This window comes from Triplophysa rosa, linkage group LG1 (genome assembly GCF_024868665.1).
Source record: "Triplophysa rosa linkage group LG1, Trosa_1v2, whole genome shotgun sequence".
Classification (NCBI taxonomy): domain Eukaryota; kingdom Metazoa; phylum Chordata; class Actinopteri; order Cypriniformes; family Nemacheilidae; genus Triplophysa; species Triplophysa rosa.
The window spans coordinates 17,493,337-17,520,011 of record NC_079890.1 but is presented as its reverse complement, the minus strand read 5'-3'; the positions used below and the strand labels follow the sequence as shown (position 1 = coordinate 17,520,011).

Here is a 26,675-nt window from a genome sequence, read left to right as displayed (position 1 = left end):
GGAATCGGCGCTCTATTGCTTCTCCTGGGATTCCCGGATGTGAAACTTTGAATTTCAAGCCGAATTTGAACCACTGAATTTGTGGAAGCGAATTTTTAAACCAAAATAATATGAACTGAAATTTATCTGTCGAATAATTAAAGGTTGTATTTTAAAACAAGTTGATTTTTTTAACGAAATTTAAAAGATGAATTTTGATTATTGAATTTTTAAACGGTGAAACTGTGTGAATTTTTACATTTGAAAAAATCACAGCTTAAATATGCAACCATGTTGAAATGCAGAACCTTAAAATGCGAGCACTGTTAATACAATGCATTTTTTTCAGTTAGTGCTATTCAGCACGTCTTTTTGATTCAAACTCTATTTTACTTCCATAGACTGCCACCTGCCGCCTGCGTGTCAAAAAACGTGACGCCTCAAACATTGTAAAACGTTTTTTAAAGAACCAGAATTAATTTATATTAGACAAATATATAAATGTGGGTGTTTTTTCCTTTTGGTATTAAAGAAAAAAAATGTATGTTTTGCCCTATCGCACCTTCTGCGATGTGACTATCGCGGGTGCGCACATCGCGATGACGATGCTGAAACGATGTATATCCCTAGATACAATATAAAGCTTGCGTTTGTTAGATGTATGCATATATACGTATATAAAAACAATCACAAGATTTTGTCAACTTGATGATGAAAAGGTAAAACGCAGGTACTAAAACTCTAGCAAATTATAATCTATGTTCCTGGCAAGCCATTTTTTGTACTAAATTCAGATAAATTCAACTTTCTCCTGCTTTCTCTCTTTCTCTCATCTCTTGGGTTTAAAGTTGTCCATCAGACAAGGCCATTCCTTCAATCCTTATGTATTTCAGTGGCCAGGACTCTTTTCTTTGTCTTTATTTTTATTAATTCAAGTTTGCTTTATTAATTTTAGGAGGTCAGTAATAATGCCTGTCAGTTGTGCACACTGATGGACGTCAATGCTGTTTTAGAGCCAACAAGGGTGTTTTTTTTTTCAGTCTAATATGGCTAAAGATTCTATGTTACAAAAGTTGAGTATGCATCAAATAATGTGATGTTCTACATACACTGTTTTGAAAATCTTTCTTCCAGGAACATTGTGATATTGTAAATGTAGGGAGAGACAGTACTTGGATACGATTCATATCCATGTCCTCCATTGAGAAGTCAGTGCACTTAAGGTCTCCAGCACATACAGTACATAAGGAGTACATGGTTTTGTAATATACCTCCGTTATCTGACATCTGTACGACTGGATCCACAGCGCTGAGCAACGACTCTTAAAGGGGTCATATGACAGGGCTAAAACTAATATTATCGTTTGTTTTAGATTTAAGGTTCAAAAATGTTGTGTCTTCCACATACCATGCATGTTTGTATCTCCTCTTTGACCCGCCTCTCTAAAACGCGCTGATTTTTTACAAAGCTCATCGCTCTGAAAAGCGAGGTGTGCTATGATTGGCCAGTTAACCAGTGCGTAGTGATTGGTCAAATACTGCAAGCGTTTCACGGAAATCCAACGCCTCTTACCATATTCGGAACATCATGTTCCCACGCAATTGTACTGACAGGTGATAAAATGTCATCGGTACTTCCTTATATCAATTCGAACCCGAATCTGATACGGAAAATGAAGATGATCAAGCTGATACATCAACTTTACCAGCGCAACTTGAGCAGGATGTAAAGGATTGGTAAAGTTTTATTAAAAAAATATGATGTTAAATAGTTAAAAACTATAGCTTACTGTTTTACCTTCTATATACGAGGTTATAAAGACTATAAACAAACAACCATATACATCATACAGAGTTTGTGTGAGATAGAAACAAGCTCGCATTACAGCAGGGAATGGTATAAATAACGCGAGCGGTTTGGCCCTTCTTGATCAACCAGTGTTACGCCACGTCTCGTCGCGACTCAACAAAGACAATAAACCCAAAATAAATACTAAATATAAAAAGACATTATCAACATGACACTTGTTGCCTCTAGTGGGAACATTATTACTGATTATTAGGACTTATGTTGTCTTTTTTCACGTTGCGCACGTGTCTGCATTTGCAGTTCACAAACTCAACTCGCGTTAGTCTGTAACAAAGTCTTTTACAATAAAAATATACTTACAGGTTGCGAATCTGAAGCACCAGCGAAGTTGTAATGGTTGGAATGGCCCCACATTTTAACCAAAGCTTTCGTGCACTGCCGGTGTTCTGCCAATTTATGCTACCCATAAATTTGTGCTACCCTCGTGTTGTGATTGGGTTGGGGGAGGGGTTATTTAGGTGTAAGGGTTGGGTTGGGGGAGGGGTTAGTCCTGTTTCGTATGGAGGTAGCAAAATTTGATAGGGATGCATAAATTGGCAGAACACCGGCCTTGATCTCTCCCAGGTTCATGAAGCAATCATCTGTGAAATGCGCTGCACAAACTTGAACATTCGGATTGTACTTTTCTGGAACAGTGTTGTAAATAAAATGTAACCATTCGTTTTTAGTTGTCTCATCTTTTGGCATGGCAAACAAAGAGTCTTTCTTTTCGCAACAAAACACACAGCGACATGGCTGCGGCGGTGACGATACAATGAGATTTACAAGTACGCCCACCTCACTTGCGTTTAGATTTGGGCGGTCTTAAGTCAAATCATGTTACAAGTGACGTACATTCGTCGGGGTGTGGTTACACGAGGTGTTTCAGGCAGGTCTGGGTTCGCATTCGCTTTCAGATAGAATGCATCTTTTGTTCCGACACTTTAATTTTAGCAATTTTACGTGTCTAATACATGCATGGGCAACTTATAACACACCAAAGACACAGAAAAACACGTATTTCCGCCATATGACCCCTTTAACAGCAGTCCCACGCCTGTAGCTATCATGATAATTATCTTATTCTTTACTCGCTTGGTGGTGACAGTGGCGGGGGAAGGCAGTCCTCATTTAAACAGTCATTTATTTTGTCATTCTCAATTTGCTACTTGTTGCTGTTATGAAGTGGTGCCTTCACTTTGCGGCTATATTACACTTTATTCTCAAATAGCTTTTTAAATATACATGTATTCCTAAAATTACTATTCTCAGACACATGCTGCTGGTACTCCAGTAAATCTCATGTGGAGTGTGTTTGCTTTAGGCAGCATGTAAAAGTAAAAAATATCAAGTGTTAATGTTTAACAGGTCTGATGTCTTCTCGTGCTTCATGTGTGAGCTTGTTTTGGACCATTTGAGCTGGGTCTCGGTCTGTATGTGGATGCCTGCTTCATTGGACCATCATATATCACCATTTAGATTCATTTACGAGAATGGTTGTGTGTGTGTGTGTGTGTGTGTGTGTGTGTGTGTGTGTGTGTGTGTGTGTGTGTGTGTGTGTGTGTGTGTGTGTTTTTGAGGGTTTGTACGGTGAACTGTGGGGTCGGAGTTGTGTGAGTTTGGCAGATGTAGCAGATCAAAGTGAAAGTATTTTCAAAGCACGGGGCCCCATACCCAGTGGCGGAGCTAGAGTTTTATATATGGGGTGGCCAGGGGGTGGCCAAGGCTTCTTCAGGGGGTCCAAATTTGTGTGTAACCCTGACCTGGCATCGAATTATAAATAAATCAAATAATAGGATTGCAGATAAGGGTACAAGTGATAATTTACTTCCCAGAGTTGTATGTAAATGTATACAAAACAATTTCACAACGTAATGAGATTGATGTAATTCTAAATGTATGTAGATTAAATAAATTATAAAATATAAATGATGAAAATGTTGAAAACAGTTTAATCATGATAACTCTTTAATTTAATTTACACAGAAACAAAGCAGCACCGGAGGTGTCTTTACAGGTATCCAACTGATGTGGATAGAGCAGCATATCAGATGTTATAAATATAAAACATATACTCATTCCATAGGACTGCAAGATTAAACCAAAATCATTGATGCTGATTATTGCCCTTGATGTTGTCATCTTGATTGTTACTTTCAGATATTAGAATACATTAAAGCATTTTACATGCTACAAAACAAGCTGAGAAGCATTTATGAATTATTTTATTACTGTTTTATTGCTGTTATGATTCTTAAGGAACAAAAAAAAACGTTATTCAAACGGGAAATATATAGAAAACAATCAAAGAACATCCAACATCACTAAACCACTCAATAGCTTCGGGTTGTACATTAGTCTGACAACTCTACATAATGAATCTCTTTCTCACAGCGTATCTGTACGCGGTTGTTAATGATAAACTATGTGAGCATGGCACATTTCAGTAGAGCTCTTCTTCAGCGGTGAATCATTTAAACGCCTCTGATTGGCCAGTATTTTCATACGATTTCTTGATTGGCTGTAATGTTCAAAGCTGTAGCAGAGCAAAGACGCTGTCATCCATATTCGTTCATTTACACCGTCCGTCATAGCTAGTTCTTTATTATGCAGGGACCTTTTGTCCCCAATTATCTTAGGGCAGTTTTGTTCACATTCTTGTCATTTTTTTCCAAAATTTCCGACCCTGATGTAAACAATGTATGTTGGGAACCGATACGGTATCTATTAATAGAGCCTAACATTAACTTACACAATGAAAATGTTAAGGGATCCTAAACCCAAGGCTAGAGTGAAACTTGTTTAAAATACGATGCTGCATTTCTAAAGTTTGTATGAAGTACACCTGCTTAGAATGATAGAAGAAATCTCTCCCAAGACTGTTTATATTCATCTAAGGTTAGAAAACACTGGCAAACTTTACATTTACGCAACATAAAGGTGTAACGTTAGAAAGTAGGTAGATAACACTATAATGGTATGGTTCAACAAAAAAACGTGCCTGTCTGAGTCTGACTTGAAATGGCTAGCAAGCGTGTACGTTTTAATATTCCATTTGTTTAGCAAATTGCAGAGATCCATATGCTTCTTTTCTATGTTCAAAACAAATCTCAGATTTTGCGCTGTACAATCCATCGCACAACAACTTTTTTCCTTTATAAACAGAGTAAAGATAGCGGTAAACGATGCTATTACTTGCTTGACTTTCGTTTGCGGGGACGTCACGTGCACTGCCGCGGAGCATCAAAATAAAAGCTTTGTTCAACGAGAGGTGAAATCAGATGTCAATCAACATAAATAGCGAATCAAATTTTTGGGTGGCACCCAGGGTGGCCAATTGGATGTCAGGGGTGTTCAGTGCCACCTTTGGACCCCCCTCTGGCTCCGCCACTGCCCATACCAGAGGTCAGGGGTCCCACTCGCTTCCTCCATGTGGCTACAGTGCTTGTGCTTATTTCCCAAAAATTGAATGTAATGCATTCACTGATTCTCTTTTTTCCTTTCTTTTACCTTCTCTCTCGCAGGCTTGTCTCATTTTCTTCAGGATCCTGAACCTCAGGTTGTGCCAGTAGGTGGCACTGCCCGGTTTGAATGCTATGTAGATGGTTTGCCCACCCCAAGTATCACCTGGGAGAAAGACCAAGCACCCTTACCGTTACCTGCGGACGCTCCAGAAGGATCCAGGTAAATTATATGATCTTATTTTATTGCCTTTTAATTAAGTTATGGGATTGTTCTAGAATTTTCTGTATATTCTATATCTATAATCTTCTATTCTATTCTACCAAGAAACATCCACAATTATTAGGGTTTTAACAATGTGTTAGAGATCGGATAATACTTGTTGTTAAGCTGGAAGCTCCCTAGCTATCCTCCAATTATGTGTCCTGTCTAGAGAATATTTCCTTGTGCCCAGTGGCGAAAACTCATTAACTCAACTCAACTCAACTTTATTTATATAGCGCTTTTACAGTTTTCATTGTTACAAAGCAGCTGCACATGAGACACATTGACTACAAGCAAAACAATCAAAGTTGTACCTGCAAAAACAAGAAAAGGTTGAAAACACAGAAGACAGACACACCCACACACAAAACACTCCACACACAGAACACGCACACGCACCAACACACACAGACACAGAGACACACACACACACACACACACGTACGTACACAGACAAGTACGCACACACACACACGCTCAGTGAGAGCACACATTTAGGATAAAGGAGAGAGAAGCACAGGTCAAATATAACAGATAATAAATTCCTATATGCAATATTAATTAAGTAAAACTTTAAGATTCTAAAGCAGCCCCCCCGGTCAGGCAGATAGTGCAAAAACAGTATGCAAACGGTGGCGAGGAACCCAAAACTCTAATCGAGAAAAAAAACCTCAGGAGAACCCAGGCCCAACCAGGGGATTCCAGTTCCCCTCTGGCAAAAGCTGCTGCCTCTGCACAAGCTCCAGAGAGCTTGCACAACAAGGCTAAATAAAATAAATAAACTTAATAATAAAATAAATTATAGTTTAAGATTATCATTAATAATCTAATAGCATTTGAAATTTTGTGGTGAAGACGTGTCAAGAGACCGCGTCCTTCTTTATCCAGCTCTATCATCTCAGCTCTTGTCAGGTCCCCACTTCCCATTCTCCGCTCTACCATCAGGTCAGGCCATGAACTGCATCCTGCTCGCTGTGGTAACCTTGGAACAATGAGACAAGACTGGCTGAGAGTAGAGTACTGTTCTGTACTCTTTGATGCAACAAGTACATCAGTTGTGTTTTTGGTTCCGGTTGATCTAACTAATGCAGCCTAAACCCTCTGAAGATTTATATTATGGAAGAGTAGTGTATGCAAGATTAAAAAGATGCGTCTTTAGTCTAGATTTAAACTGACAGAGTGTGTCTGCCTCCCGGACAGTGCAGGGAAGACTATTCCAAAGTTTAGGCGCTAGATAGGAAAAGGATCTACCACCTGCACTTGATTTTGAAATTCTAGGTATTACCAACTGACAGGACGCCTGAGAGCGTAATGCACGTGAAGGACTGTAATACAAAAGGAGTTCATTCAAGTACTGAGGAGCTAAACCATGTAAGGCTTTATAGGTAATAAGCAAGATTTTAAAGTTAACGCGATGCTTTATAGGTAACCAGTGCAAGGTTGACAGAACCGGGCTAATATGTTCATACTTTTTTGTACGTGTAAGAACTCGAGCTGCCGCGTTTTGGACCAATTGGAGTTTTTGTAATAAGCCTGCAGGGCAACCACCTAACAGTGCATTACAGTAATCTAGTCTTGATGTCATGAATGCATGAATTAACTTCTCTGCATCTGAGATTGACAGCATATGACGTAGTTTAGATATATTCTTAAGATGGAAAAACGCAATTTTACAGGTGTTGGCGACGTGGCTCTCAAATGACAGATTACTATCGAATAGAACGCCAAGATTCTTTGCTGACGACGAGGGTTTTATGGAACATCCGTCAATAGTTAAACAGTATTCTTGGTTGTTACTTATAGCAGTTTTCGGTCCAATAAGTAACACTTCCGTTTTGTCCGAGTTCAGTAATAAAAAGTTGTTACTCATCCAGTTTTTTATATCGACTATGCATTCCATTATTCGATGGAACTGCTGTGTTTCATGAGGCTTCGAGGAAATATAAAGTTGAGTATCATCAGCATAACAGTGAAAGCTAACTCCGTGTCGCTTTATTATATCTCCTAGAGGTAGCATGTATAATGCGAAGAGCAGAGGCCCTAAGACTGAGCCCTGTGGTACACCGTACTGGACTTGCGATTTGCGTGACACCTCATTGTTTATTGCTACAAATTGAAAACGGTCGGATAAATAAGATTTAAACCATTTCAAAGCTATTCCCTTAATGCCGACATAATTTTCGAGTCTATGTAGGAGTGTGCTGTGGTCAATGGTATCGAATGCAGCACTAAGGTCTAGCAGCACCAATAACGAGATACAACCTCGGTCAGACGCCAATAGCAGATCATTTGTAACTCTGATCAAAGCAGTCTCTGTACTGTGACATGCTCTAAATCCAGACTGGAATTCTTCATTGATGTCATTCCTTTGGAGGAAGGAGCATAATTGAGTTGAAACTACTTTTTCCAGAACTTTAGATATGAAAGGTAGATTCGATATAGGCCTGTAGTTCCTTAGTTCTCTAGGGTCGAGTTGGGGTTTTTTGACAAGGGGCCTTATAACAGCCACCTTATATGCTTTAGGCACATGTCCTAATGTCAGAGATGAGTTAATAATACCAAGAAGAGGATCTATAATTTCTGGGAGCATCTCTTTCAGTAGATTTGTAGGTATAGGGTCTAGTATGCATGTTGTTGATTTAGATGATCTAATAATTTTAGACAGCTCATCTTGATCTACGGTATAAAATAATTGCATTTTCTCCTTAAGGGCGCTGTAGTTAGTTTGTTCAGCGGGTTTCACTTCTGATTGCATTGTTATAATTTTTTCTCTAATATCTTGGATTTTATATGTGAAGTAGTTCATAAATTCATCACTGCTATGCTGATATACAGGATCAGAAGTCACTGACGATTTATTTTTTGTTAATTTAGCCACCGTGTTAAATAAAAACCTAGGGTTGTGCTGGTTTTCTTCTATTAGTGATGAAAAGTAGGCGGATCTAGAAGTTATTAGGGCTTTCCTGTATTTTCGAATACTATCCTTCCATGCTGTATGAAATACCTCTAATTAGACACGAGACTATATGAGTTCAGTTCTGTGTGGACTTGCTGTGTCCTTCCCTGTGGGATTTGATTTACCATGGACATAATGTAGCATTGCATAAATGCTCTTAGGGTGATAAAGTACCTAGTAATGGCATAAAGTACAAAGTAAATTGTTAGACAAAAGCTATATTATACAGGACCACTGTATACAGAACATCGTAATGTAAAGAATAATAAGAAAATTATAATAATGAGGGGTAATGTACTGTGCATTTTCACTGAGTTTGAAGTAGTCCATTCTTTTAGATAATAGTGCTGGACTTAACTTTTTTGAAGTTTTTTTTGAGTTTTTTGTGCCTTCAGTCATTTTGTATTTATAAATGCCCACATAGTATTATGTTACCAAAAAATTGTTATCCAAAAAATGCATTTTGGTCACCCAAAAAAGATGCGTTCTGTCATCATTTACTCACCCTCAGGTTGTTCCAAGTCTGTATACATTTCTTTGTTCTGATGAACACAGAGAAAGATATTTGGAAGAATGCTTTTAACCAAACAGTTCTTAGCCACCATTGACTACCATAGTAGGAAAAATGACAATGGTAGTCAAAAGTGCCCCAGAACTCTCTGCTTTACTACATTCTTTAAAATATCTTCTTTTGTGTTTAACAAAACTGAGACATTTATAAAGCGATTTTCTTAGTCAAATGTGGCCAAGAACTGTTTGGATACAAGCATATATCTTTCTCTGTGTTCATCAAAACAAAGAAATTTATACAGATTTGGAACAACTCGAGGGTGAGTAAATGAAGACAGAATTTTCTTTTTCGGATGTGCTGTTCCTTTAAAACTGATGAAACCATAATCTATGTTTTAGCATTGCAACGGCTTACATTGACATGATTGAGGTCATCAAAAATCCTAAATGTTTATTTCTCTAGACAGCATTGGATTATTTTAATAAACTGCTTCAGATTTTGAAGCAGTTCAGCTAATAGTCATATGGATGAGAAAACCTGCAATATCTTTCTCTTATTTTTTTCTCTTTATTCTCTGCCTTTCTTTGTTTGTTCTTTATCCTTGTTCTTTCTTTGTTTTCTTTTCTCTTTATATTGCACAGATGTATGTATTAACTTGAGAGCAGGAGCATCTTTTCTGGTTAATAATAGAAACCTCCCAGAGATACTCTTATTATAGAGAGGGGAGGGTCTGTAATACTTCCAATTGGAGAACCTGTAACGGCTAACAAAACCCATTGACATCCATTCAAAAAACTAGCACCCGGTCTCCTTTCCTGCGTTCCGTTGAAGCCAGGGCGTTAGCATTAGCCGTTACGCTTTTTTGCCTAATGGTTGCAGGCTTTCCTTTTAAAGGTGCTTTGAACCTGCATCTCTCTCTTTCCGAGTCTCTCTAACACAGGGCTCTCCAACCCTGTTCCTGGTGAGCTACTGTCCTGAAGATTTCAGCTCCAACGCCAATCAAACACAGCTGAAGCAGCTATTCAAGGTGTTCAGGGTTGCTTGATAATTACAAACAGCTGTTTTGAAACAGGGTTGGAGCTGCAGTCTGCAGGACGGTAGTTCTCCAGGAGCAGGGTTAGAGATAATGTGTAGACAGCTAGAACACAACCACAACTCTACCTATCCTCCTCCGGCTTGCATTAAAGTCATTCAAACATACACAAATGAACTTGCATGCACACACAAATGCTAATTAATGAGTGTAGGTGAAGAATGAGGTGGTAATCTAAACAGTTGGCAGTAGGAGGAGTGCAGGTGGTGATTATGAATGATGTTGGATGTGCAGATGGGATACAGCTGGGAGGTTGATGGTGGGCCAGGCCTGGATCAAGGACTGACAGGAGCAAGTGAATCAAGATGACGTTTTACTGTTTGCACTTTATTTTACAGTATGTTCACTTACAGTTTACTTGTCCAACAAAATACTGATGGTTACATGTACTTAATACGGGTTAATACTAGTATTTAACATTAAACCAGACACACAAACTCTCATCTACACACAATAAATGTGCCTCGTTTGGACCAGTTAGAATGCTGAAAAAACCTTTAACCCTTAATTTCAGATTTAATCCAAAGTAAAAGTCTATGAACTTTATTAATAATTCTTTAAAAATTCAGTGCCCATCTAGTTTTGTTTGAATCTGTCCTATCTAGTTTTATTTTAATCTTTTCATTTGCACTTAAACCGAACACAGGTTTTTAATCTACAAATAATGCAGTAACTCTCAACTCTGTAGCATTGTAGAGTATTTACTGTAGTAAAATTCCTAGGTGCTACAGTATTTTTGAATCTCACTATAGAAAATATAAAAATGAAATAAAATGGAATGCATCTCCCACAAACTGCCGCAATTATTAATGTTATGTTACATTCTGCGATTGCATGATCCTGGAAGAATTGACCAGTATAAAGCCGAGCTGACTCTACGGGACTGTGAGACTACTTGAATTAGTATGGCGCTTACACTACCCAACAAGGTTTCTTGTCATCCTTCATCTTCTTGTTGCAGCAGCACGGACACTACACAACACAACGCAGACAAAGTGCGCTAACAACAAGACTTTGGTCAAGGACCAACAGGGAAAACACCTCCCACGGCTCTCACTAAATCCTTGGTGTTTCGAGTCAGATCTGTGCGCATGGCTTGTTGGTTTTGACTAAATCCTTGCTGTTTCTAGTTGTAGCGAGGAAGGCGGGACGAGAGCCGTGGGGCAGGAAGGCGGGGCCGGTGACGTGAGTGATAATGAGTATCAGCTGTACGCGCACCGGTCCCGCATGCCTCAGGGGGGAGCTCAGGAGCATAAGAGGACGAGCGACAGGACTGCCGACGAGAGGGGACCGGGCCCGGAAATGTTAAGTTTTGTGTTTATGTTTGTGTGGCCGGCAGCCCCTCACGGACGACTGCCGGCCACACAAACATAAACACAAAACTTAACCCTTTTACTTCCATATTATTGTTATTTTTGATTAAAGTTTATTGTTAAATGTTCGCCAGTTCCCGCCTCCTTCCTTTCCGTTTTATTGAGCATTGCTACATTGGTGCCGAAACCCGGGAGGAAGGAGGGACATGCTGTCGAAGAGCCCTCGCCGCCGAGCGGCCTCGCGGTGCTGAGGAGTTCGGGCAGTGCGGACGAGGGACGTCCGCCAGCGGCTGCCCGAGGCAGTGGTGCTGGAGCGAGAGGAATCGTTGGGGACGGAGAGCTTGTGGCCATGCTCCTGGGACGAGGTGGGATGGCGGCCATAGAGGGAGCGGAGGAGTTGTCGCCGTTGGCCGTGAGCCGGAATCCTGTTACCAACAGCCATGATGGTGAGGAACAGGAAGCGGGGAACTCGTTGCCGGCTGCCCTCAGCCAGAAGCCATCGCCGGCCGCCAGGAGGCGGAGGAGGATCGGGCCGTCCACCGAACGTCCTGCACCACAATGTAGCACCACGAGGAAGAGTCTCTCGGCTGGGCTGAGGACCGAACGACAGCGTGTCGGGGAACCGGACAATTTTTTTCCTCTCTCCCCTCTCTCGTCCCTGTTGCTCGTGGTGCTCCCGGCTCCGTTCTCTCGTCTCGTCGGTGCGTACCCCCAGGTGCTGGGACTCTCAAGGGGGGGGTCGGTGGTTGGTCAAGGGTGGGGCGATGGGGATATGTAGCGAGGAAGGCGGGATGAGAGCCGTGGGGCAGGAAGGCGGGGCCGGTGGCGTGAGTGATAATGAGTATCAGCTGTTCGCGCACCGGTCCCGCATGCCTCAGGGGGAGCTCGGGAGCATAAGAGGACGAGCGACGGGACTGCCGACGAGAGAGGAACGGGCCCAAAAATGTTAAGTTTTGTGTTTATGTTTGTGTGGCCGGCCTTTTACTTCCGTATTATTGTTTGTTTATTTTTGATTAAAGTTTATTGTTAAATGTTCGCCGGTTCCCGCCTCCTTCCTTCCCGTTTTATTGAGCTTTGCTACACTAGTCTTATGAAACCTTTACCCTAACCCACACCCTAACCTAACCCTAACTATCTAAACTACCTACAATTCTTAAACTTGCCAAAAAACACGGCCTCGTGATGACGTCAGACTCGAAACACCAAGGATTTAGTGAGAGCCCACCTTCCCACATCGTGAACACTTCTAGTTTGATGGTGGATGGCAAATGAGTTGGTGCGTTTACGCCATCCACTGGAATGGAGCGTGAAACATTGAAGTGTTTTTAACACAGACTTGTTACGTTAGGATAGTTTAAAATAGCTTTATGTCTGTTATACTAGCCATTTAACATGCTCTGTAATGTTAATGAATACATGCCAGCAGTTTTTAATTCCTCCACGCAATAATTTGACGCAAACCTTCTGCGCTGTGATTGGCTGGATTAGTTCCACAGCGTCACGCACAACGAGATCACTTCACGATAATATCAAACAGGTTTGAAAATATCGTAGCGTCTGGGATAGCTCGAGACAGGTCCAGATCACGTTGCACACCTGCTTATACTTAATGAGCTTCAGCGACCGAAACGAGCACCAATTGGGTCGCGATCCGGAGGTTTTGTCGCAGACCTTAGAAATCTAGCAAAATCCAGCCAAAAATCATGTAGTGTGAGCTTGCCATTGTGTTGAGAAATGGTGCTTACAAAAAGTATTCAGATCCATTTTACCAAAGGGAAGTTTTAGCTAGGAAGACTTTTAAAATGGGCCACAGGAAATGTCCCCTGGTTGCATCACATGGAGATTTTAGCCCTCCACCGTCAATTTCTGAAACGTTTTCCCAAATGCGTTGCGGTACGATGTGTAGACACCGAATTCTCAGTTTTATATCTTGAGAAGTTGTCACCGTGCACCTTTTTATGAAGCTAAGGCTGTAGCGCTTCCGAATCACAAATGCAAAGGCACTTGAAAAGCAAGACAGATTGTTTAGAAACCTGTCTCCAGGATCATTCCCTGTCTGCTTCAGTAACGTTCTTTTATATCCGCGAAAAGCGTCTTTTGTATCAACAGCCGTTCTCCATATTAATGAGAACACGCTCGCACATTAGCCGAGCATTAATACATGCTGTCATGTTCTGGCGGCTGCTGCAGTCACTCTCTAATTTACATCCCAAGCACAGCTGAGACAGTTCCTAGCCGTTGGAGGTGTGGCTCCGTTGTAGCGCTGTCCTCAACTGAACCCTATTACCCCCGATGAATTCTACAACCGAGCCGGTCACACACACACACACACGTATGCACAATTTCACCCAGCCTTGGTCTTTGTGGCCTTTGTGACGGAATGTCTTGCTCTTGCGGATGAGCCTACAAGATTAATGGCCTATAATATCATTCCTGAAGAAGAAGGAGATTTGAAAATAGTCCTTCGGAGGGAAGAACGACTGTGGAATGAATATAAGTGGTGGGGGCACAAACTTCAAACATGGCAGTAGTCAAGCAGAGAAAAACAGAGAGCAGAATGTGAATGACTTTAGGAGATGCAAACTGCCATCTTGCTTTGTTTATCTGTAGATTGAAGCTCTTTCTTCTTTTTTCATTTTTTTTATTCCCCGCTCTGTATGTCTTTAATATAACGTGTTTGTTGAGTTCAGATTTTTGTTCAAAATCCTGATGCTTGATGCTATGATGAATTAGCTCCTATAGATAGCTCCTATAGATAACTATAGATAAGACATTAAACACACTCCCATCTGCCTTTATGAAGCGTCAGACAGAAGACAGTCAGTTAAGTCTCTTTGGGCTTTATGTAGAAATGCTGGTGAACCAAGGGAGTTGTTTTCGTACTGTTTCTAGAAAGAAACATATTGCCAATGCATTTGAAGCTTATCTGTAAGAAAGTGAAATGACATACCTTTTATGTATACTGTGCACATTGAGTTAAAGTAAAAGTATCAAAAGACAGAGAAATACAGAGTAATTGTAAAAGAGATATAAATAACAAGCGGTGGTGTGTGTTGTAGTGGATACAGTAGATCACTGGAACGGGCAGTTTATCATTGTTTGGCAAAATGTCAAATGCACTGTGTGTGTTGAAAGTCAGCTTTTCCCTGGTGTGTTTATTTTTGTGTATTCTGCTAAATAGTGTAGCTTTGTCTCAATTTTGGTTTGGGCGAATGGGGAGAAATGCAATGCTCAATATGACCGGTGAATTTTAGCTCAATTTAAAGGGATACAGCACCCAAAAATGGAAAATTTGTGTGAATTACTCAACCTCAAGTTGTAGAATATTGAACTTTTAATGGGATAAGCTAAAATAGCATGACATGTAAGAAAGATGATAATATTGTTTTTCAGAAAAACCTTGATGTAGTTTCAGCTTTTTTCTTTTTTCTCTCTTTTTTGTTTTCCTTTCCTTTTGGCATTACATATGTACTTACAGTGTTTGATCAGTGATTGTTTTTGAATTTGAAGAATTAAGTGCTGTTAAAACTCTCTTTCTCTTTATCTCTCTCTCTCACAGGTACATATCTCTCCCTAACGGGGTCCTGCAGATCTTAGGGGTCACTAAGGAAGATAAAGGCATGTACCGCTGTGTGGCCTTCAACACTGCCCGCAAGCGCTTTAGTCAAGATGCATCTCTCACAGTCAGCCCAGGTATAGCACAATTATCTCATTATACACGTCCTTTGCTTATTCGCCATTTATCCACATTACATAGGCTAATTCACCTCATGAGTCATTTGTGGCCGTGTTGACCTTTGAAAGTGCACGCTGGAAGAATTCATTGAGCGTTTTCTAGAGACTATAATGTCCTTCATTTAATTTTAAGGCTTCAGTTAAAAAAATGACTGAAAAGCATCATGCTGTACAAGTATAAAAAAGTGCATTTTATCCCATGGCTTCTAAAACCATGTAATAGCTTTGTGTAAAAAAACGACTTCAATTTGGGAAGAACTCTGAACTATTCTGTTAAAGTTTGACCATCTGCAGTGGCACTTTTAGTGGTGTGTTTGCCCTCTGCAGAGGTGGTCTGTGTTGCAGGCGGAATTGATTTCCTTCTGTCCTTAAGGCCACTGGGCTGATGAAATGGAGGGGGAGGATGGGGGGGGGAGTGGAGGCATGGGCAGGGATGGCGATAAAAAAAGAAAAAACGAAGAATGAGATGAGGAACAAAGAGAAGAAAGCTAGAGAGATAAAGAACTAAATCAAATGAAAGGGAGAGTGGGGCGACGCAGGAGACTAATCGGTAATGTTGTGAAGTCAGTCTCTGGCTTGTGTCCCCCGTACATACACCTCTCAAAGACAAATATCCCTCCTGACCTATAGTTGTTTTCATTATGCTCTTGTGTTAGCAGGTACAAGCAAGCCTGAATGATTTTCTGTGCGGTTGCATTTTGTCGCGCACGTCCAAGTCACGTTTCTAATTGTTCCACATTCATCTCACTGCTTTATTTCTTTCATCCCTCTTATTTATCTCTCTCGCTCAGTAAAGCTGTTTCTCTCCCTTTTCAAACTGCACACAGACAACTTCTTTTATGGAGGATGACGCAATGACTTAAATGGAAAGTCTTGCTATGGACGAGAGGGAGAGACAGATTAGACATAAAAAGAGATACATTAGTAGCAAAGCCCAGACAGATCCTCACAGTGATCGCCAGACACAAACATGTCTTCTGAGGGAAGAAAGAGTCTGTGCTGACTATGACACTATTTAAAGGTGTCATGAATTAAGACATCAATTTTAACCCAAGCTTTTGTTATGTAAGAGGGAATCGTATTCAAGCGAACATCATGTAAGTGTCAGAACTGAAAACGCCCTTGTTACTGAAATTACAACTGTTATTGACACCAGGCCCAGCGAACGCCAGGTCCTGGAATGCACCTATCTATGACATAGATAGGTTGAACACCACCTCCACGGAAGAATATCAACAACTACTTCTCTGGCCCCACCCACTGGTTCGCGCATGACAGTACTGAAGTAACACAAGTTGCGCGGAACCAGATAGAACGAGCAAGCAATAAACAAACATGCCGTTAAAGATTGCAAAATATTGTGCCATCCCTGGTTGTGGAAGAACACAGTCGCTGCATAACCTTCCTTCGGATTCCGATATTAGTAATGCGTGGTTGAAGTTTATTTTTAAAGACGTTCCAGCTCACGTGGGTAAAACATAGAGCGTTTTAGTCGCTTCATTTCACCGCAGATTCCTTCGTGAACAAGGCACAGGTCGACACTGGATTTGCGGAGAGACTAAAATTAAAAAGCAATCTTATGTGAGTAAAACATATTTGTACTATGCATCACTATTGCTTTGTTAGAGATCGCTTGATATGCCCTGATAGCTCTATTTGCACGGGATTAGTATTACCTGGGGATCTCTAGTCATTTGTAATAATTGCAGAGGTTGTTTGTGATCTTAATCCCTTGCGAATCGACCATGTCTGTAATTTGTAAAGTAAAAATCCCCTCACAAATTACCTACCATATTTTGACGAACACCAAGATCCTGTGATAATATTAGTCCCGTGCGAATCGGCATCTGTGTGATTTGGCAGCTCATATATCATTTTTCAAGGTTTTATTCACCGTTTGCGAATAATGGAGACTGTGTCGAAGTGTTTTGATATTATTTCGGGTGCTGGGTCATATCCATAAGTTACCGGGAGTCTCCCGTTTGTTTATTTATCATGGAAACTCTCGTAACATTTGAGACCCGTGATCGCAGTGATCTTCTGTCAGGTTCGCGATCACTGGTCTCAAATGCTGACAGGTATGGTCATATATCATTAAACACCATACAACTATAGGCCATACAAACTATACGCAAAGCCTTTCCATCACATCTGGGAAACAAGTCAGTAAATTTGAGTAAAATCACAGGCTTCACTTATCCCGTGCGAATCCGCCACATGAAATACAGATGTGGGGAGGTAATTTATAAATCACACGAGGTCCCCAGATAATACTAATCCCGTGCGAATAGGGCTGTGTAACCTAACGTTACGTCTCTAAACAAATTCACAGAAGGCTCCAACTACGCAAACTGCTATCCAATCATAGCAGTGGGCGTTTACTTCCAAGTCTTCAATGCGGCACGCCCAGTAAAACCGAGCGTTTGTCGAGCCGGTCTCAAAAACCAGGGTAGAAAATAGCTTATTACTTATTGAATTTGATGTTTTTGAATGTAAAAACTACTCGAACATCATAAGTAGACCTCATTCAACAGTAAAAAAGGCCAGTTCATGACACCTTTAAGTTAAGGCAGTGGCACACTTTTTCTTTCACTGCGGCTTTGAAAAACTCCCAGACCAATTTGGGAGAAATGTAAACATTTCCTGAAGTGTGTGAATGGGATCAAATGCAGGTGTTACTGAGGCAGTCATGCATCTGTCACACACAAATTTACTTTTGAACTGCTCAACCTAAAAAATAATTTTAATTTAGGGGTGAACTATCCCTTTAATAATATTTAAATATGTAGCTATTTTTAATATTTTTATGTAACCATGTTATCCATTGTACCAAAGGTCTTCTATTAAATTTATAATGCAGGGCCATTTTCATTTACAGTATGTACGAAAGCTGCAACTGAAAGGCCGGCTACTGTGTCTTAGAAACAATGATGAACAATCAGAGGCAAAATTTGTTTGTAACCTATTCTCTGCCAATATCATGTTTCTCTGTATGTCTGTCTTTTACTTTTACTGAGAATGAAAAACAGGTTCACCCAAAAATAAACATTCTGTCACTATTTACTCACCTTCGAGTTGTTCCAAATCTGTATACATTTATTTGTTCTGATGAACACAGAGAAAGATATTTGGAAGAATGCTTGTAACTAAACAGTTACAGTTACCAAGAACAATTGTAGTATAGTAAAAAAACATGGTTGTTGTAACATTTTAAAAAATGCATCCAAACCCGTATACATGCACAACATAATCTGTGTCTTTAATATTTCCACAGGTCTGTCTCAGGAGAGCGGGGTGGTGATTGTCGCTCCGCCACTGAACTCTACGGTGGTCATGGGTCGGCCGGCTGTGATGGAGTGCATGGCTCTGGGCGAGCCCAAACCCTTCGTTTCATGGAGCAGGCAAGGTAAGGCACAAACTGTATATACAGTATATATCAGACACACACATCCTTTTCTTCCTAGTTCTCAGATACTCAGTTGAATCTGTTATCCCTGTTACCTGTAGCAATCAGAGTTGGTGCTCAGATGGGGTGGTTTCAAATCAAAACTGCCTGTGAAGTTCTGATACAAAGACAAATAAGTGTGTACACAAAATGAGTTATTGTAATAATTGAAAATTCAATAATAATTTGTTGATAAAGTGACCCGAGCCCAACTCAGGTCTTGCTTGTTTGTTGATTGGGTAGTACATTTGAAGTACATTTAAACACCATAATCTATAAACAATCACTCAGAAAACATTTCATAATTTCTGTGGCTCCTGTCTGAACTTTGAGTTCTTACATCGAACACTCAAAGCAAAGCAAACCACACCACACAAATTCTGCCTTTTCGGTGATTTTCAATGTTTGCCTCATAGACACGTGGCTCTGCTGCAGCAGACGTCCCAATTACCCACCCACCCCTGCTACTCATTCAGATTCATAACGGATCTTATTTGGTCCTCTTTCCTCTCAAATTGACCCACAGGCTGTATAACTGAGAGAATTGTTCTCATTAGGTTTCATAAAAAATTAACAAGACACTATAAATTGTGTGAGGTGTCTTTTTCTTTGTTTGTGTGCTAATATGGCAGCTGCAGACTGTCAGTGTCTAGAAATCATTAATGCACACTATAGATCCCTCAGTGATGTACTCTACTGACCTCTGCTGGTTGCTGATGTACATTGCACACCTGTACGCTCCGTATTCTACATCTGTGTGAAACATTTAGCTTAACTGTTTAACATATCATAAGAGTCTTAGAGCAGCATGTAAGCTTTATCTTGATAAATATGATTGTACTTACAACAAGCATCTAATCTGTGCTTAGCTTTCAATTGTTTCTTCTATGGATAGTTGCTTCAAGAAATTGTCCATGTCTGGATATTTGCTCAGTGTTAACTGAATTAAATATTTTCTTTTTAAAAAAATGAATATTTTCCCTTAATTTTGCTCTCTTTTTACACACCCACTCCTCTGGGATGTATAGATGGGAAGCCTATAGATACAGATGTGGTTGTCCTGGCAACCAACCTAGTAATTCCTGACACCCGCAGTCACCATGCTGGAGTGTATGTGTGTCGTGCCAACAAACCCAAGACCAGAGATTTCGTCTCGGCTCCTGCTGAGCTTCGAGTACTAGGTAACTGCGTTTGTTTTTTAATGTAGTTGATCTTCCACATTCAGTCCGATATATTGTGGGGAATATTATTGTTATTATTATATTATTATTATATATATTGTGGACTGTTAGAAGTTGAAACAAACATTTTTCAAACACACTTTTTCAACATTTTATTGGGTAGCAGAATTTTTCTGTTAATTCATTTTTAGGTTTTTAATTAATTGTCATCCTTTAGCATGACTGTTTTCACCTGTTTTCATGGGTTATAAATGCCACTTATTGTCTCAGGTAAAATCAATAAGCTTTCAGGTGAAAAGAAATGGATGGTTGACCTACAGAGATCAAATAAAGGATTTATAAAATATATTTTATAGTACCACAGAAGCCACTGTTGTGGGGGGTGTATTTATGCAATATCCCCCCCCCCAGGTTAGATTAAGGCATCAAATTATGAGGTGTATGGTACAAAATGGACAAAACATTAAACTTTTCAAGTATTAAATTGGAAAAAATTACTAGCAAAGTGAAGTGAAAGTGACCTATTAGTCAGATATGGTGACCCATACCCGAAATGTGACCTCTGCATTTAACCCATCCAGAGAGTAGTGAACACACGCACAGCAAGTGGTGACCACACGTACACCCGGAGCAGTGGGCAGCTATCACTGCAGCGCCCGGGGAGCAAGTAGGGGTAAGGTGCCTTGGGAATCGAAAGGCTCTGGTCACGAGTCCGTAGTCAATGGTGACCAAGAACTGTTTGGTTACAAGCATTCGTCCAAATATCTTTCTCTGTGTTCATCAGAATAAAGACATTTATACAGATTTGAAACAACTTGAGGGTGAGTAAATGAATACACCATACTACAAAAGTTTTTTTTTTGTATAACAGTATACTTCAAATGGTTTTATGGGTGCTGCTGTGATGGTACTGTAATAATCTACCATGATATTCTTTGAAGTTCCTGACAGCACCATTGAGGTACTGTGGTACATGAGAGCTTGTGAGGATAATGTGATCATACACTGATCACACAGGAAATCAACCCACACTTGCTTTGGGTGAAGGGCTGAAACATGTCTCTCATCTATTAAACTCTTATTTTGTTTTCTTATGTTTAAAAAAATCTTCACACCATTTGTGTATTAGACATGATTCAGGCCTGCTGTACTGATAGTGCTCTGGGGTGTCTTGGGAATCAATTCCATCAAGTACCAATATGTTCTAGCCTAGTATCTGCTGCTGCCAGGTGGTTGAAACATAAACAGACATTTTAACAATAAAAATGTATAAGTAAATAAAATATTGTGATGTGTTATGTGGAGGTTCAAGATTAGAACAAAAGCCTGAGTGCTTTTATTACTCGCTTGAGGCGAGACACCAGTCTGCAGTATGCTTTGCAAAAACATGATGCTATAAAATAAAACATATGTTGTTTACAAAATGTTATTCTTTGTTGTGTTATACATTCGTTTGTTAATTAGAATTCAGAATTCTCACAGTGATTTTAGTCTCTCTGTTCAACTCAATATGGCTTTATTTGCAAGCCTGTAAACAATGGTGTAAGCAATATTGTCTCTCTCTTATTTCTTTCACCAGCTCCGCCAGTCATCCTCCAGCCTCCAGAGGCAGTGTCTCTGTCCCGGGGAAATACTGCTCGCTTTGTGTGTAACAGTTCTGGTGATCCTCCCCCCGCCCTGCGCTGGTTGAAGAATGGAGAGGCGGTCCAGTCTAATGCCCGAGTTAAGGCTCAGAACCCTGGAGTTCTGCTGATCAACCAGCTGCGGCTGGATGATGCAGGATACTACCAATGTATTGCTGCCAACAGCCTGGGTACAGCCTGCGCCACTGCCAAGCTCTCCGTCATTGTGAGGGAGGGGTTGCCCAGCCCTCCACGCCACGTGGTGGCCATGCCCCACTCTAGCACAGCCGCGCTGCTCACCTGGGAACCACCTGAACACAACAGCGACCAGATAATCGGCTTCTCTGTGCATTACCAACGCACGGCAGGTAAGAGCCGGGTGTATGTGTATTGTGTAATACAGTTTTGTAAAATAATTGCCCACACCAAGATTTCCCCTCTTTTACTTTTTTAACAGTAGGCTAAGTGAGTCCCTGTTTGACCTGCAGTTTGTCTCATGAGTGCAGTTAGTTTAAGTGGATCGGTCCATAGAGAAAAATCCTGTTGTTAGTTAAAGTATTTCTGAGCTTTATATTATCCCAAAAGATGCTCTTTTGTTTTTAAAATACTAATTTACGTTTTTACATACCCCAACTAGACTAGGGCTATTGTCACACTTTTACCTTCAGTAAATAGTATACTAGGTTTGTATTTGAAAGTGAGTTTCTGTGTAAGTCTACTGTAAGGCCAAAAAAGCTGCTCAGGAAAAAGTTAATTTATTACACACGGCAAGCTGACCTTTTGTGATAACATGTCCCAATGTCGGTATTCTGTCAGAAAAATAAATTATGGTATTTGTAACTTTATTAAAACAAAGTGTACAGAATAATAATAGCCCCTGCCTCCACGTATGTATTTGTGTGTTTGCGTACAGGCTCAGATAACATGGAGTATCAGTTTGCGGTGAATAATGACACAACAGAGCTCCATGTAAAGGAGCTGCTCCCTCACACAGCCTACACTTTCTATGTCGTGGCCTATTCGCCCATGGGGGCCAGCCGCCCGTCACAGACCGTTACCATAGAGATGCTAGAGGATGGTGAGTATTGATTTGGTTAGTCAGGAATGTAGCGTACACATTTAAACCAGATTTAAGGGATAGTTCACCCAAAAATAAAAATTCTGTCTTGATTTACTCACCCTCAAGTTGTTACCTGTTTAAATGTCTTTGTTCTGCTAAATGTCTTTGTTCTGCTGAACACAAAAGAAGATATTTGGAAGAATGTGGGGCAACATTGACTACCATAGCAGTTTTTTTCCCTACAATGAGTCAATAGCGCCTCAGAACTTTTTTTCAAATATCTTTGTGTTCAGCAGAACAACAAACTTTATACAAGTTTGGAACAACTGGGTGAGTAAACAATGACAGATTATTTGTGTACAACAAATACACTACACTACCTGTCAAAAGTTTTATTTTTAGACTTATTCATATTTTTTTTACATTTTAGAAAAATAGTAAGATCATAAAAACTGTACTGTAGAATAACACAAAGGGAACTATGAGGATTAGGTTGAAACAACAACAAAAAAAACTTGACATGATGTATCATCTTCAATGTAGTCAGATTTTGCCTAAAATTTGCAGAAGTGTTCTCTTGCCATTTTCTCAAGCAGCTTCTTGGGGTTTCACCCCAAAAAGCCTTTTTAACAATATTAAAGGAGTTTCCATCTATTCTGTGCTTTTACTGACTTCTCTTTTTTCATTATTTAGCCATCCATTTCAAAGTAAGTTTTTATTTAAAAAAAAAGTATACGTTTATTATGAAAAGTTTATATTTGTACAATTATATTTTTGTCTATAAAATTAATTTCAGACATTTAAGCATACACCTTCAGATGAAACCCTTTTCAAGACAGTGAGAAACATTTCATTCAAGTGTCCAAACTTAACTTCTGGTCTCTGTATGGTTATAATATAACATTTTATTTTATATTTAATTTATATGAATATTAATTTAAATTAATATTTTATTGTATATTAATTGTATTGAGTTAAATTAAAACTACTCAAAAGTTATAGATTCTGGTCTACCGGAAGTTTGGGCCACATAACGTTGTTTTGTTTATGTTGTTGTCGCTGAAACTGAGTCTATAAGGATGTGCAGTGATTTTTTTGTGACCCATGCCGGTCTGTGAAATCGAGGCTTGTCTCAAAATCTAACTTTGAGAAAAGGAGCATTGAAACGTAATTTGAACCATTCATTTAACTGATTTCAATCAATTACATTAGTCAGTCAATATTAAAGATATAAAGGTTATATTTTTATGTTTTTAAATTTTTTATGTAAAAAAAAACCCCAGTAAATTACAAAAAATGACTAGCTGGGTTTTTCACAGACTGGGTGAAATATGCAGTACAGTCGGTAAAATACTGTATCCCACAATGCATTATGTTTAACTAAACCTTCCATTACCAGTGTGAGGAAGTAAAATAAGTTGTGTTTTTAAGTACTACTGTATATGGGAGCAGCAAAGATGTGAATGGTGGTGCATTTGTATAAATGTGTTAAATTAAAATAAATGAAACTATTTTTAGTGCACCTTAACCAATTGCAAAAATATTTTTCATAAAGTATCAAAAAAGCTCCTCCCCAGATTCCCATCATTGTTTGTGCTAGTAATACTATGTTTAGCCACTCAAACAAATAGACTGTAATTCTATTTGTGTGTGTATATACTGTGTGTCTTCTTCAGTGCCCAGTGCTTCTCCCCAATTATCCCTGCTCAGCACATCTCCCACTGATATCAGAGTGATGTGGCTGCCCCTCTCGTCTCAGCTCAGCCGCGGAGCCATCACGCACTATCGCATTGACTACAGGCCACTGGATCAGGGTGAGACGGCTCCACCTGCCGTGATGTTAACATCTATAAGGGATGTGTGTGTGCGAGAGAGATTGGACAAACGTGTTAATCCTCCACCTGAACTACAAGTGATGCGTAAAGAGGGATTTTGCTCGTGGCATTTGTGTGTGCTTAAGTGTGTGTGTGTGTTTATCGATGAATGTATGTCGGTTGCCGAGTCGGCATTTGAATGCCTTTATCTGTTGGCACGAGCAGGGAGGCAGGTTTGTCTGGGGGATTTTGAGCTGAATGAGAGACATGGCTGCTTGCTTCTGCTCTGTTAGAGCCCTGAATGTTTAATGAGCAGTTTTAAAAGTGGAACAAAAGGCCGATTCGCTCTGACGGGCTGTGACACAAAAAGAGAGAGAGAATCAAACTCGATTCGGATTCGCATTGTTCATATTTATCAGCCATCTGCAGATAGGATTTCCAATGGCTTGTGTGGTTTTTCTGACGTGTGTGTGCGTGTCTCGCAGCGGATCACATGAACTATGTAGAAGTGGGTGGGAACGAAACACAGGTGACCCTGAGGGACCTCAAACCAAATCAAACATACCAGCTGCGGATAGCTGCGGGCACACGAGCTGGGTTCAGTCAGCCTTCTGAGTGGGCTACACACCACACGCCAAACCTTACTCAGGGTAACTAAAAACATTGTTTTTATATATAAATAATAATAATGTCTACTAAAATAAAGAAAAATACAATAATGCATATCCACATAAATTAGCATACAAAAGTTTGTAGGGTTATACTCATAGATTCCCTCTGTTGTCTTTCCCAGTGCTCTTTGCTCCCGCTGAGCTCAAAGTGAGAGCCAAAATGCATTCCCTCCACATCACATGGCAGCCACCACCCAATCACACTCAGATCACCGGCTACAAGCTTTCCTGGCGGGAGGTGGACGGAGATGAGCCGACCAATGAGGAGAACCCTGTGATCAATGAGAGAATCCAGACGGGTCAACAGATTAAACTGAAGAAGAGAGTTAAACACTATGAGGTCATGGGCCTCTGTGAGTGATGAGAAATATCTTTTCAGATACACTTGTGCGCACACACAACTGATTGCAACTAAAGTGCTTATGTAACGGACAGTTTGCCAAAGCAGCTCAAGTGATGCCAGATGCAGAGTCTGCATCTGTGTAGCGGTTATTGGCCTGATAGCCGATGAGTGATTCTCTGTTGATGTCAGCAATTACGACAATTTAAAAAGAAACGGAAATCAGTTGCTCAATATATTGCCTTGTAGCCCAGAGCTTTACACATTTGGATGTCAGCGTCTAGTTCTATTAGTAATTTTTTTTTCTTGTTGTTAAAATCTATTTAAATGAAATAAAATCAATTTATCATTGTAACAGTGGGTAAAATAATTCATGCATGGTGCATCAACATGTCACAATACACACACTGTATAGAACACATAATAAACTCATCACTCACATGACTTACTCCTCAGGTTGAAATGACAGATGATGTGATGTTGTTTTTGTCGGATTGTTCCAGCTCCCGATCGGCTGTATGAGGTGAAGGTTTGGGCGTTTAATAAACAAGCTGAAGGTTACCCTGCTATCTGGAAGGGCAAAACTGAGAAGTTCACAGAGCGAGGTGCGTGTTGGTACGGGCGAGGAAATGAGAGAGATATAAGAATGAAACCCCTTTAATATCCCTCTCGTCTCCTCACCTAAAAATGAAAATTCAGTCGTCGTTTACTCACCCTCTTGTCTTTTCAAACCTGTATGGCTTTCTTTCTTCCGCAGAACACAAAAGATATTTTGAAGAAAGTTGGTAACTGCACAGCGCTTGCACCCATTCACTTCTATTGTATGGACACAAAACTAATGGAAGTGAATAGGTGCCACGTAACAGCATTTTTCAAAATATCTTCTTTTGTGTTCTGCGGAAGAAAGAAAGCCATACGGGTTCGAAATTAAGAGAGGGTGAGTAAATGTTGAATTTTCCTTTTTCTAAGCATTTCGTGCATGTGGTGTTCTTAGTGCGGACTCCCAACTCTCTGCCGCCGTTGCCACCCATCAGCGTCAGAGCTCGTGCGAACAGTTCCACCTCCATCTGGCTTCGCTGGGAGAAGCCGCGCTTTAGCAACGTGCGCATCATCAACTACACTATACGCTGCAGCCCAGCAGGAATACGCAATGCATCGCTGGTCTCATACTATATCAGGTGCCGTACATACAGTACACACAAACCATATGCTCATGTATGCACAGATTATGTCAAAGTGATGGCGCCATTCTGTTCTCTCGCATGCTCACTTGTTCTCCCTCTGTCACTTACTCATGATGCTCTAAGTAAATTATAGGGAATTAATATCATGTTGCATCATGTGTGAGAGAACTGATGCTTTACAAGTTAGAGTGCATTA

The 26,675-nt window shown here is 40.2% G+C and overlaps 1 protein-coding gene across 1 annotated transcript in view; it reads left to right on the top strand.

The window, feature by feature from the left end:
* igdcc4 (immunoglobulin superfamily, DCC subclass, member 4) overlaps positions 1-26,675 on the top strand; it is a 97,064-nt gene that overhangs the window by 59,743 nt on the left and 10,646 nt on the right. Inside the window, exons 3-13 of the mRNA XM_057341861.1 lie at positions 5,353-5,512; positions 14,987-15,120; positions 18,437-18,568; positions 19,636-19,788; positions 21,368-21,778; positions 22,324-22,488; positions 24,147-24,284; positions 24,770-24,934; positions 25,078-25,308; positions 25,799-25,900; positions 26,290-26,473. Coding sequence (XP_057197844.1) covers positions 5,353-5,512; positions 14,987-15,120; positions 18,437-18,568; positions 19,636-19,788; positions 21,368-21,778; positions 22,324-22,488; positions 24,147-24,284; positions 24,770-24,934; positions 25,078-25,308; positions 25,799-25,900; positions 26,290-26,473 — 1,975 coding nt within the window. The remainder of the gene's footprint in view (positions 1-5,352; positions 5,513-14,986; positions 15,121-18,436; positions 18,569-19,635; positions 19,789-21,367; positions 21,779-22,323; positions 22,489-24,146; positions 24,285-24,769; positions 24,935-25,077; positions 25,309-25,798; positions 25,901-26,289; positions 26,474-26,675) is intronic.